Source organism: Mirounga angustirostris, unplaced genomic scaffold (genome assembly GCF_029215605.1).
Source record: "Mirounga angustirostris isolate CCGP_5_RB_7025 unplaced genomic scaffold, mMirAng1.0.hap1 SCAF_15, whole genome shotgun sequence".
Classification (NCBI taxonomy): Eukaryota; Metazoa; Chordata; class Mammalia; order Carnivora; family Phocidae; genus Mirounga; species Mirounga angustirostris.
In genome coordinates, this window is record NW_026991723.1 from 90,362,457 (window position 1) to 90,374,252 (window position 11,796).

Sequence of the window (11,796 nt, forward strand, 5' to 3'; positions counted from 1 at the left end):
GCCTCGCGCGCATCCCTTACTGCTCCAGATGTGTTCTTGAGAAGTTCATGGGGACGCAGACCCTGGTGCCTCCCAGCTCCCTGGTGTGAAACCGGAGGCAGTGCAGATTCTGCTGGGACGGAGGCTGTCCTCCCTGGGGAGCACTCCCACCTGTGCCAGGGGACAGCCGTGCCACAGTCCTACAGAGCAGCCTGAGCCAGAGGTGAACCCGGTCACCCCCTTCCTCAGCCAGCGGACTGGGCCACCTAGTGTGACAGCTCCCCAAGTCACATTAATTCTAAAGTCCGATGCCTCAGGCAAGCCCGTCTGCTGCCCAGGCTCCTGGGGAGCCCCCTTGGGGGACAGATCAGGAGCCCCAGTGGCTCACAGTTGGCCTAAAGTGGCTAGTCCTGGCCACCTGCCTTGTAGAGGGGAAGCTGCCAGGCTGACTGCCCACGATGGCCCCGCTCCCTGCTGCTGGGGACCAGGAGGGGTCTCCTCCCCCATATTCAGAATAACTTTCTGTAGAACAGGTTCTCAGAATTGGAAGAGCTGGACAGAAGGCATGGGTTAACGATTCCCTGTCCTTGTCCAGGGTGGGGGCTCAGGCTCTTTCCCTCGTCGTCCTCACACTGCCCAGCTGAAGGCACACGAGCCCCTTCCTGGTTTCCTAACTCCTCCCTCCCACCCGCAGCTGCCCACCCCTCCCCACCTCTCCCCACCTCTCCCTACCTCTCCCCACCTCTCCCCACCTCTCCCCACCTCTCCCCACCTCTCCCCACCTCTCCCCACCTCTCCCCACCCCTCCCCACCCCTCCCCACCTTCTCTCCAGCTTCTCTCCACTCTGCGTCACAGAAGATTTGGATCTGGCAGGCAGGCAGGCAGGCTTGGTGGCGGCAGTGGGCACGATGGTAGCAGGGCTGTGGCCTGTGTCCAAGGTGCCGCTCCCGGGCAGCAGAGGGCCTGCCGGCGCCCAGGCTGCGGGGCTGTTGGCCTCACGGGGCTCCGCTGTCCCCTGGCTCCTGAGTGCGTCCCCCTCACTAGAGGTGGTTGTGCGGTGGGGTCTGAGCAGCCTCTGAGCCGTGAGCCATGACCCCAGCGGCAGCAGAACTCAAAGGCACCATGTCAGGTCCTGTCCGTGGTGGCCTGCCTTTTCTAATAAGTCACTCCGGTGACCAGAGTCCTGCACAGCCACAGGAGACAGCAGTGGCCGCTTTTGTGCCGCCCCTACTTCTGTGCTCAGTTTTCTCCCTCCCGCTCTCTGACGCTCTTGGTCTCTGTCCCTTCCACTCTCTGTTGGTCGGTCTCCGTCTCTGCTTGGCTTTGCCCCAGGGTCTTCGCGGGGCCCATTTCTGTGGCCAGAAGGCCCGGCTTTTCCTTTTCCTTAAGGAAGCCCTCGAGGCTGGGCTGGAGCCCCACTTCCCCCTTTCCCTTGTCTGCCCGAGCCTCCTGCCTTCCCATCCCAGGACGTGGACTGCGTGTGAGGCCTCCCCCACCCCCAAGGGCAGGGTCGTCTGTGCTGCTCTGGGCCCCCACACCTGGCTCAGACTGCACACCCAGCGGGCCCGTGGTAACAAGGGTCAACCCCGCCAGCTGACCAGTGGTGCGCAGCGCACAGCCCAGAAGTCACATGCCCGGTCCCGTACAAGCTCCTCTGTTGAGCTGGGGCTGGGTGGCAGGCGGGCCACGGAGACCGAACGTGCCCATTGCTCTGAGGGCAGAGCCAAGTCCTTGTAAGTCAGTGAGCCAGAATGCAGGGCGCTGTTCACCCAGGCAAGCCGACGGCCTGGCGACCTTCGGTCCTGTGCCATCTGCCTCCACTCCCAGGTAGGCAGTAACCTGCGCAGGTGCGCGGTGGCACACGGCATTGGGGGCAGCCAGCCCTGGGAAAGGTAGCCTGGCACCGCGCCGTGTGTGCACATGCGTGTGCCCCACTGTGTGACCTTGGCCCAGCCCGAGGCTAGCTGGAAACAGCAGCTGTGTCCTGGCTCCAGGTACTCTGCCTGGAGTGTGGCCAGCCTGGAGGAAGGGGCACAGGTGGGAGGAGGGAAAAGGGGCCTCTGCGGACAGCTGCTACCTTGGACTCCCGGCCAGCTCCAGCCGCATAAATCCCTGCGGGCCGGAGGGGAGGGACGCACACAGGCAGGCGCATGCCATGGGGCACCTGGGGCTGGTCGTCTTGGGCCTCACCTGCTGCTGGGCGGTAGTGAGCGCAGCAAAGGTAAGCGAGGGCCCAGCAGAGGGGCCCCTCTCTCCTCTCCCTAAGCGAGACCTGGAAACGGGAGAGGGCACAGTGGAGGGAAGACAGGGTCACTGGCCAGAAGAGCCAGTCTGAGAAAGAGACCCCAACAATCAAAATGGCATTTCCTGGGCACTTCATGTTTTGTGTATATTCTCATTCATATGACAGCCTGCCAGATAAAATACAGGATGCCACATTAAATCTGAATTTCATACAAATCACGAGAAGTTTTCGGTGTGTATCTTCTATGCAGTATTTGGGATATACTAAAAAAAAAAGTCAATTTATGTGAAATGCAAATGTAACTGGGAGTCCTCAATCTTTATTTGCTGAGTCTAGGAACCCAACACCCCTCTGGCTCTTTCCTCTCTAGAGATGTCGATGTCCCCTTTTCACAGAAGGGGAGACGGGCCCAGAGCAGACGAGCAATTTGCCCAAGCTCACACAGCCACCAGTGGCTGAACAGAAACCTAAAACTCCGGAGTCTGGCTCCCAGGGTAACCTCCATGTCCCAAGCAGCAGGTCCCCACCTGCTTGCTGGCCAGTCAGGAGGCTGCCCGGGGCGGGTACACCATTGCCCGGGGTGAAGAACAAGGCAGGGAAGGGGCTGCAGGATTGAAACCCCACAGACGCGTGGCCCCGTGGTGTCCACCCTCCTCCTGCTGCCTCCGTCCCAGCTGCCCTGGGGCCTGCCGCTTGGCCCCAGAGGTTCAGGTGCTGGCCTTGGGCCCCTGCTGCCCCCAGGAGGAGGTCACTCTCCGGGGGAGGGGGGCTTCTCTGAGGGCAGAGAAGACCAGGATTTCTCCCCGCTGTTCCAGCAGCCAGTGCCACCCTCCCCACCTTGCCCCTCACCCAGGGCCCTCAGGCCAGTCTCAGTTCTGAGAGGTGACTTCCCAGTCCCCAGGCACTGACCTGGCCTGCTGCCCCATCCCAGCAGCTGGGAAGCCTGTCAGAAAAGATGCCTGGAGGGGCGCCTGGGTGGCTCAGTTGGTTAAGCGACTGCCTTCGGCTCAGGTCATGATCCTGGAGTCCCTGGATTGAGTCCCACATCGGGCTCCCTGCTCAGCAAGGAGCCTGCTTCTCCCTCTGGCCCTCCCCCCGTCATGTACTCTCTCTCTCTCTCTCTCTCTCTCTCTCTCTCATTCTCGCTCTCTCAAATAAATAAATCTTAAAAAAAAAAGAAAGAAAGAAAGAAAGAAAGAAAAGATGCCTGGAGGCCTGAAACAAGGCTGCACCTCCTGAGCCGAGAGATGGGGCGGGGGTGAGGGTGGGGGAGCAGAGCTGCACCTGCCCCTGGCCCCAACCCTGAGGCCCCTGGCAGGAGTTGTTCTGTCCTCCTCCCCGGTTCCCTGTTAGCCTAGACCTTACAGGGCACTGGGACCCCAGCTGGGCCTGGGGGTGCGGAGCTGCCCTGTCCTTGGCTCCCTGGGACGGAGCACAGGTGAGATCCAGGAAGCAGACACCTGCCATGGGACCCGAAGGCTGGGGGGGCAGCCCTGGGAGGGGATGGGAGCCTGGCTCTGAGGTTAGACAGTTGTTTCCCACAGGGTGACTTCAAGCAGGAGAGCCTCAGTTCCCTTCTGGGACAATGGGAAGATGAGCACCAGCCCCCAGGACCCTCATGCAGACCGGATGCATTGGCTGCGTGGGCCCAGCTCAGGGCGAGGGCTAGCTACACAGCCGTGGTTCTGACGGCCTGGGGGGCGGGGGTCTTTCTCAGCACTGAGCACAAGGGCTGTGAGTCACCAGGCCACCGACTCCAGGCCAGCTGGACCCTGGGGGAAGGGGGACACAAGGGGAGCAAACGGGCCATCTTAGAGACGGGGAAACAGCCTCATGGTCACAGCTAGGTGGCCATAGCCGAGATCCAAACCTCTACCCCACCTCTCCTGGCCTACTTGGAAGGCTCCCTGGAGTGGGAACACACGGGTTGACCCAGCTTCCTCCAAGATTCAGGGAGCAGGACACCCTCGGGGGCCGGGACCAAGGCGGTAAGCTGCTCTTCTAGCAACGTGGCAGGTGGCAGGGCTCAGGTGCACGTTGGCCCCTCCTTGAAGCTGTCTCTGGGGAACCTCGGGGCACCCTGGGGCCTGCTCACGTTGCCCCCCAGCCCCGTTCGGGAGACCCGCCTGGGCCTTCCTGAGCCTCGGCTTCCACCCCCAGTTGGGCGCGGTGTACACGGAAGGAGGCTTCGTGGAGGGCGTCAACAAGAAGCTCAGCCTCTTTGGTGACTATGTCGACATCTTCAAGGGCATCCCCTTCGCCGCCCCCCCGAAGGCCCTGGAGAACCCTCAGAAGCACCCTGGCTGGCAAGGTGGGAGCGGGCAGGGGCTGGTGAGGCCCCGTGCCTGGGGGTGCCGTGGGGTGGCTGCCATCCTTACCGATCCCCCTGGCCGGCCGCAGGAACCCTGAAGGCCAAGGACTTCAAGAAGCGGTGTCTGCAGGCCACCATCACCCAGGACAACACCTTCGGGGAGGAGGACTGCCTCTACCTCAATATCTGGGTCCCCCAGGGCAAGAAGGAAGGTGGGTTCACCCTCCCCACACCCTGCAGCACGCCCCCAAGCAGCTAGAGACTCAGGCCCTGCCCTTGTGTCGGGGGGGCTCCAGAGCCAAACTTCCGTGAAATCAGCACAGGGTGCGGAGGGAAGCCGGGGTGGTGGTGGTGGGGTGCATCTGGGGTCACTGGGTCTGCTCTGCTCTGCCTTAGTCTCCCGGAACCTGCCCGTCATGATCTGGATCTACGGAGGCGGCTTCCTCATGGGGGCGGGCCACGGGGCCAACTTTCTCAGCAACTACCTGTACGACGGGGAGGAGATTGCCACACGGGGCAATGTCATTGTGGTCACCTTCAACTACCGTGTCGGCCCCCTGGGCTTCCTCAGCACTGGGGACGCCAACCTGCCAGGTCCGCCGGGTGTCCTGGGCACTGGGGAGGGGAGGAAGTGCGCCCACCCCTGTGAGCTCTGGGCTCGGCGGGGGTGAGCCTTAGCTCCCATCGTGCTTGAACAGCTCCTGCCAGTGCCCCTGGAAAGGTCCAGAATCCTATTTGCAGAGCCAGGGAGCTGGAGATGCGCTGTGAGATGCAGGAGCCCCTTGGCAGCTGTAGCGAAAGAACAGAGGCCCACAGACTGACAGACAGAGTGGGACCCAGAGGCCCAGCGGAGCAGGTGCAGGGAGCCAGTGAGAGAGAAGATGAGAAATTAAGGCAGCAACAAGGAGCCACAGACAGACAAGGGGGGCTGTGGCAGGGAGGGAGAGAAAAGAGCAGACTGGTCCTCCTGCTCCCCGCCCCCGCCCCCAGCCTGAGCCCCCCACCTGCCCCAGCACCCCACCCGGCCAGCCTCCAGGGGACCCACCATTCAACATCCTGGTGCTCAGCCGGGGTCTCCGTGCAGTCGAGGGCATTCTCATCCCACCCATGTGCATTGTTCACCCTGTGTGGCCCAGGCCCTGGCCCTGATGAAGGCCCATCCCCCACCCTGCCCCCAGGTAACTATGGCCTTCGGGATCAGCACATGGCCATCGCTTGGGTGAAGAGGAACATTGCAGCCTTTGGGGGGGACCCCGACAACATCACTATCTTTGGGGAGTCAGCTGGAGGCGCCAGCGTTTCTCTGCAGGTCTGGCGGCCCCGGAGGGTGGACCTGCCCGGAAGTGTGTGGGAGCTAGCCAATGGGAGCAGGGAGGAGAGGGGCTGGAACTGATGTGTGGGGTGTCCTTGGCCGAGCCCAGGGTGGGCAGGTGCGGCGAGGCCTTGGTGACAGGACCTCTGTGTGTTGCAGACCCTCTCTCCCTACAACAAGGGCCTCATCCGGCGAGCCATTAGCCAGAGTGGTGTGGCAGTGTGCCCCTGGGCCATCCAGAAGCAGCCCCTCTTCTGGGCCAAAAGGGTAAGGAGGAGCTGTGGTGGGCAGGGGAGGGGCCTCCCTCTTTTCCAGTCTGTCCTGGACTCCATCACCCTCTGCCCAGAGCACTGGCCTCACCCACCTGCCTACCCACCCCCACTCCAGATCGCTGAGAAGGTGGGCTGCCCCTTGGACGATACCTCCAGGATGGCCAAGTGTCTGAAGATTACCGACCCCCGTGCCCTGACGCTGGCCTATAAGCTGCCCCTGGCAGGCAGGGAGTGTGAGTGGAGGCTGCTGGGGGAGCCTGGGGGGGCTCCCGGTCGGGAGAGGGCCGGCCATGCTCCTGGAGAAGAGAGGAATTGCCGGGTCTGAGGCTGGCCCTGTCCCCAGATCGCTGGTGTCCCTAGGCAGCTTGCTGCCATGAGCACCCTTGTAGTCTGGTAAGGAGGAGGGCCGTTCTCTCTTCTTATCCCCCGTGGGTCACGACCCCTTGGAGAAGCTGATGAACATGTGGGCTCCAGCCCCCGACAAGACACGCATCTGTGGTCATTTGTGCACAATTTTAGGGAGGTTCATGGACCCAAGACCGAGAGCCTTTGTCCTAGACGGTCATTTGTTCTTCTTGCCACTCACGCAGTGAACACTCACCCACTGAGCACCCACGGCAGCACGCGGCCCTCCCGGCTCTGCTCCTGTGTACCCCGGAATGCCGGGGACCTCATCAGCGCAGTAGGCTGGGGTCCGCTCTTGCCAACTTTTTGATGCTAAGTCAGAGGCCCCATCATTTGCATCTTTACCTGATGCGCATGAAACCATAAGCAAAGCGGAAGCCAAGCGAACACGTGGCCCCAAATGCAAACCAGTTGTTTCCTCCGGCGCGCACGGGAAGGAAGACCCGCCGGGCTGAGCCTCTCGAAGGCCACTGCCTCCACCTGCCCGGAGCCAGCTCTACGGTCCTTTCGGGGCCAGTTCAGGGGTCTGCAGGGCAATGTGGACCTCACAGTTTCTGGCGAACACGCTGGAGCCCAGCCCCGAGAGGGGGTGCCTCCTTCTCCGTCGGTCCTCGTCTTCCTCCCAGAGGCTGGAGGGAGGACAGCCCTGGGCTCCGGGGGACCAGTGCTCCTCGGCCTGGGAAGTTTGGCTCCAGGGCACATGTTTTGATTGTCATAACTGCAGAGGGGGTGCCGCAGGTGTCCTAAGGGCAGAGGGATGCGGATGGACACCCCACAGGGTGCTGGACATAGAATTATCCCGCCCTCGATGTGGGTGGTGCTGAGGCCCGGGAAGCCGGGTCTAGATCAGAGGAGGCTGGAGGTGGCGCTGGAGTTGAGTCCTGCCCCAGAGGCTGAGGGGAGGAGCAGTGGGTACCAGGAGAGTCCGAGCCGGCTACTCTCCCACCCAGATCCCGTACTGCACTATCTGGGCTTTATCCCTGTCGTCGACGGAGACTTCATCCCCGATGACCCTGTCAAGCTGTACGCCAACATGACCGACGTTGACTACATAGCAGGCATCAACAATATGGATGGCCACATCTTTGCCAGCATCGACATGCCAGCCATCAATAAGAACAAGCAGGAGGTCACCAAGTAAGCAGTGGGTGCGGGGCCCAGGGGACAGTGCCCAGGGGCAGCTGCGGGAGGTCAGCACCGTGTTGGGGGGCCGTCCCTTGCCCTTTGCTGGTGGGGTTGCAGATACCCTCCCACTGGCACTGGGTGGAGGGTCCAGCGCTGGCGTGGTCCCTGCAGAGAGGACTTCTACAAGCTGGTCAGCGGGCTCACCATCACCAAGGGGCCCAGGGGTGCCAACGCCACCTTTGACATCTACACTGAGCCCTGGGCCCACGACACGTCCCAAGAGACCAAGAAGAAGACCGTGGTGGACTTTGAGACCGACATCCTCTTCCTGGTGCCCACCGAGTTTGCCGTGGCCCAGCACAGAGCCAATGCCAAGTGAGGACCTGGGCAGGGAGGCTCCCTGGGGAGACCCACCCACCTGGGATGGTGGACCTGCGCCCTGAGGCCTCTTGGGAGGGTGGCTCGGGTCCCCACCTGGGCCTGCACCACCTGCTTTGTCCAGGCCTGACAAGACCTAACCCTCCTCACCTCCCAGCCTCAGGGGGCTTTGCAAAACCCTCCCACGGTCCTCTGCCTGGCCTGGCACTGAGTGCCTTCCCTCACCCCACGGTCCTTCCCACTGAAAAGTTCTTGAGTTGACCTTCCACCCCTCAAGCTGTGTAGAAGAAAGAACCCTGGATGATGATGGTCTCTGTTGTGGGTTTCAACTTGACCAACTTTCAAAATAACTTAAGCCTGGGACCACATTAAAAACCACTATATGATAATAGCCAATGAAATTAAAAAAAAGTGAGGAATGCTTGGAAAGTAGGAAGACAGTATTATACCTAAAATCTAGAACGAAAGCTTTGCAGCAACTAAGCAATAAATGTGGCTCTGAGCTTCCTGTCAGTCAAGGCAAAAAGAGAAACACCCGAGGGCGTATACCTGTCCAATTAAATTAAGATACAAATTCACTTGCAGAGCAAAAAAGATCTTTCTTGATACTGAATTGCAAGAGGAAGCTGCCTCAGTGTGTTTTGGAGTGGTGAATTATAAACACAACTGAAATTGTAGAAGCTTCGAATCCGTGGCTTTGGCCCACGGCTTTCCCTTTCCCAGGTGTCAGGATCCCAGCTTCTTCATGAGTCTTGCGGGAATTCCCCAGACCCTTCCCTGCTCCCTCCACGGCTCCCTCCGGAGCCCATCCCTGAGCTGGGTGGCCCCAGGTGAGCACCTTGCCAACTTGGGTGGTCTCCCCTCCCTTCCTCAGGAGTGCCAAAACCTACACCTACATGTTCTCCCACCCGTCTCGGATGCCCACCTACCCCAAATGGGTGGGGGCTGACCACGCGGATGACATCCAGTACGTCTTTGGGAAGCCCTTCGCCAGCCCCCTGGGCTACCGGACCCAAGACAGGACGGTCTCTAAGGCCATGATCGCCTACTGGACCAACTTTGCCAGAACTGGGTAAGACAGCAGTGAGGCTGAGCCCAGAGCCCCCTGCCACCTGGTCCTGCAGGCCTGGGTTCTAGTCCCTGCTCCCTCACTTACAATTGGCCTCCCGGAGCCTCGGTACCTCTGTCTGGGAGGATGGGGCTACTGCCCAGGCCCCGAGATCAGCACCTCTTGGGGTTCCATGTGCCCAGCCAGGGCCCAGGCACCATATAGTGAGGGTACCCTGATGGTAAGGGTCAGTGCAGAGGGTGGAGGACTGTCCAGGCACGCCAGGGCCCAGATGGGCTAGGGACACAGGTCTCCAGCCTCCTGTGAGCCCCCAGCCCGCACCCAGCTTTTTTCCTCCCTGCAGGGACCCCAACATGGGACATTCAGCTGTGCCCACACACTGGGATCCCTACACAGTGGAAAGTGGTAACTACCTGGAGATCACCAAGAAGATGGATCGCAACTCCATGAAACAGCACCTGAGGACTAATTACATGCGCTACTGGACCTTGACCTACCACGCACTGCCCACAGTGACCGGAAATGGGGCCGCCCCCGCCCCCCCCTCCGGGGACTCGGATGCCGCCCCCGCCCCTCCCTCCGGGGACTCGGATGCAACCCCCGTGCCCCCCTCGGGGGACTCTGATGCAACCCCCGTGCCCCCCTCGGGGGACTCTGATGCAACCCCCGCGCCCCCCTCGGGGGATTCTGATGCAACCCCCGTGCCCCCCTCGGAGGACTCTGAGGGGGCTCGGATGCCCATAGTCATCGGCTTCTAATGTCCTCGACTCCAAGAAGCCATAGGGTGAGACCCGAGGGATCCACCTCCCCTCCAGAGCTCTTCCTGAATAAAGCCTCATCTCTCTCTGTCTGGCGTCTTCCTTTGCTCCCGAGGCCCCAGCTGGAGGAAGCAGGGCTCTCAGCTCTGTTGCAGCCCCAGGCGCTGGGCCGACTGCCTTTCCCCATGGTGTCCATCAGTCCTCAAGCTCCAGGAAGTCTGGAGAACGCCCCCTCATTCTAGAGAGGAGGAAATAGGTTTGAAGAAGTGAAGTGTCAGAGCAGGACTGGGCTTCAGGTGCCGGTCCCTCCGCCCTGGGCTGCTGGTTCCCAGGGGGCAGGGCAGGCGGTGGCCACAGGTGAGAGAGGAGCTGGGCTCTGCGGGCTGTGGCCTCCCCTAGACCAGTGGAGCCCAGCCGCACCAAGTCCTCTGGGGTGTGGGCAGCGACCTCTGTGTTCTAACTGGGGTCTGGGCACCTGGCCTGGGAGGAGAAATGGACTCAGCTTCGAGCTGGATGCGTGTTGAAGAGAGAACAGAGCATCACACTGGAAGGTGAGAAGCACAAGGTGCAGGAGGGCTGGGCATTGGGTGGCTCTGGCAGAGTTGAGGGGCTGGAGGCGGAGGTCAGAGTCAGGGCCATTCCCACATCTGGGAGTCTGGGCATCGGACACCATGCCGAGTGCTTAGGCAGCTTGAGGTCACCATGGCCACAGCGGGTGGGCACTGAGAGGGGGGTCACATGCCCCAGGTCATGAAACTCCAAAGCTAGTGCTCGAAACGATGCTGGGGGGCGGGGGCGTCTTCCCCACCCCTCACTCATTCTTTCGTCTCAGTGGGGCGGTGCTGAGGGCTCCAAGGAGAGAAGGTTCTGGAGTCCTGCGCGGCTCTGCCTGGTGGGGGCGGGGCTGGGGACAGCAGCGCCCAGGAGGCAGCCAGCACGCTTTCCCTCTCTGGCCACAGATGGAAGACTGAGGTCTGGGGAGCCGAGTCCTACAGCCCCACGCAGCAGAGCTACACGGGGCAAACCCGTCCCCCCAAGAAGCAGGGTGCGCTCGGGTTGGCCTGTGACCACGGTGGCTACCCTGGGTTTCCTGGTTTGGTCAAAGGCTCTCGGGTGTGAAGAGAGGGCTCCTTGTCACAGACTGCGGGGATGGACCCTCGTGGCAGTGTGGGCCTCTCCCGGTGACTGTCCCTGCTCTTGGCCAGTGGAAGCACAAGGATGCAACAGTGCGTCCCTCCTCTGCCACGTTAGTACGCATACGACTTCTCTAAGTGTTTCTGTCTGCTCTCAGGAGGCACGGCGGGAGAAACCTCTCGGACCCCAGTGCCTTCGACCGGCCCTGGGATTGGGCACTTCTAGCCCTTGTTGGGGGAAAACACAGTCGTGCCTGCCTGTCATTCAGAAAATCGCATCCCTGGAGGGCTTGGCCACGTCAGAATGGCTGGGGCATCGGGATCCAGGTGTGTGCCCAGCCCCCGGGCTGCTCGGAGAAGGTCTCTCTGGCGGAGGCCAGCCTTGCTGTATGTCTGGGGGACACCTGCTGCTGTTGAGTCATCCCACAATTCATCGGGCTTTTGCCTTTATAGCCTGTAGCCAGAGGCTGAAGTTGAAAATACAGCTGATCCCTGAACAACATGGGGGTTAGGGGTGCCAAACCTCCACACAGTCAAAAATCCATAACTTTGGGCCCCCCAAAACTTAGCATCTAACAGCCTTACTGTTGACCAGAAGCCTTATCGATAGCATACATGATTAACACGTATTTTGTGTATGTATTATAAATTATCTTCCTACAATAAGTAAGCAAGAGAAAAGAAAATGTTAAGAAACTCCTAAGGGAGAGAAAATACATTTACAGTCCTGGACCGTAGGGAGAAAAACCCGTGTGAAGGGGGCCCACACAGTTCAAACCGGTGTTGTTCGCTCAAGGGTCAACTCTAA

General features: G+C 61.0%; 1 protein-coding gene across 1 annotated transcript; it reads left to right on the forward strand.

The window, feature by feature from the left end:
- Positions 1-41: 41 nt before the first annotated feature.
- On the forward strand, positions 42-9,985 carry CEL (carboxyl ester lipase). The gene is made up of 11 exons (XM_045883446.3): positions 42-2,201; positions 4,386-4,536; positions 4,626-4,748; positions 4,933-5,130; positions 5,715-5,845; positions 6,008-6,115; positions 6,236-6,353; positions 7,476-7,662; positions 7,822-8,025; positions 8,903-9,100; positions 9,441-9,985. Exons 1-11 carry the CDS (start codon positions 2,136-2,138, stop codon positions 9,853-9,855), a joined length of 1,899 nt encoding a protein of 632 aa, XP_045739402.1. The 5' UTR covers positions 42-2,135; the 3' UTR covers positions 9,856-9,985.
- The last annotated feature ends 1,811 nt before the right edge of the window (positions 9,986-11,796 follow it).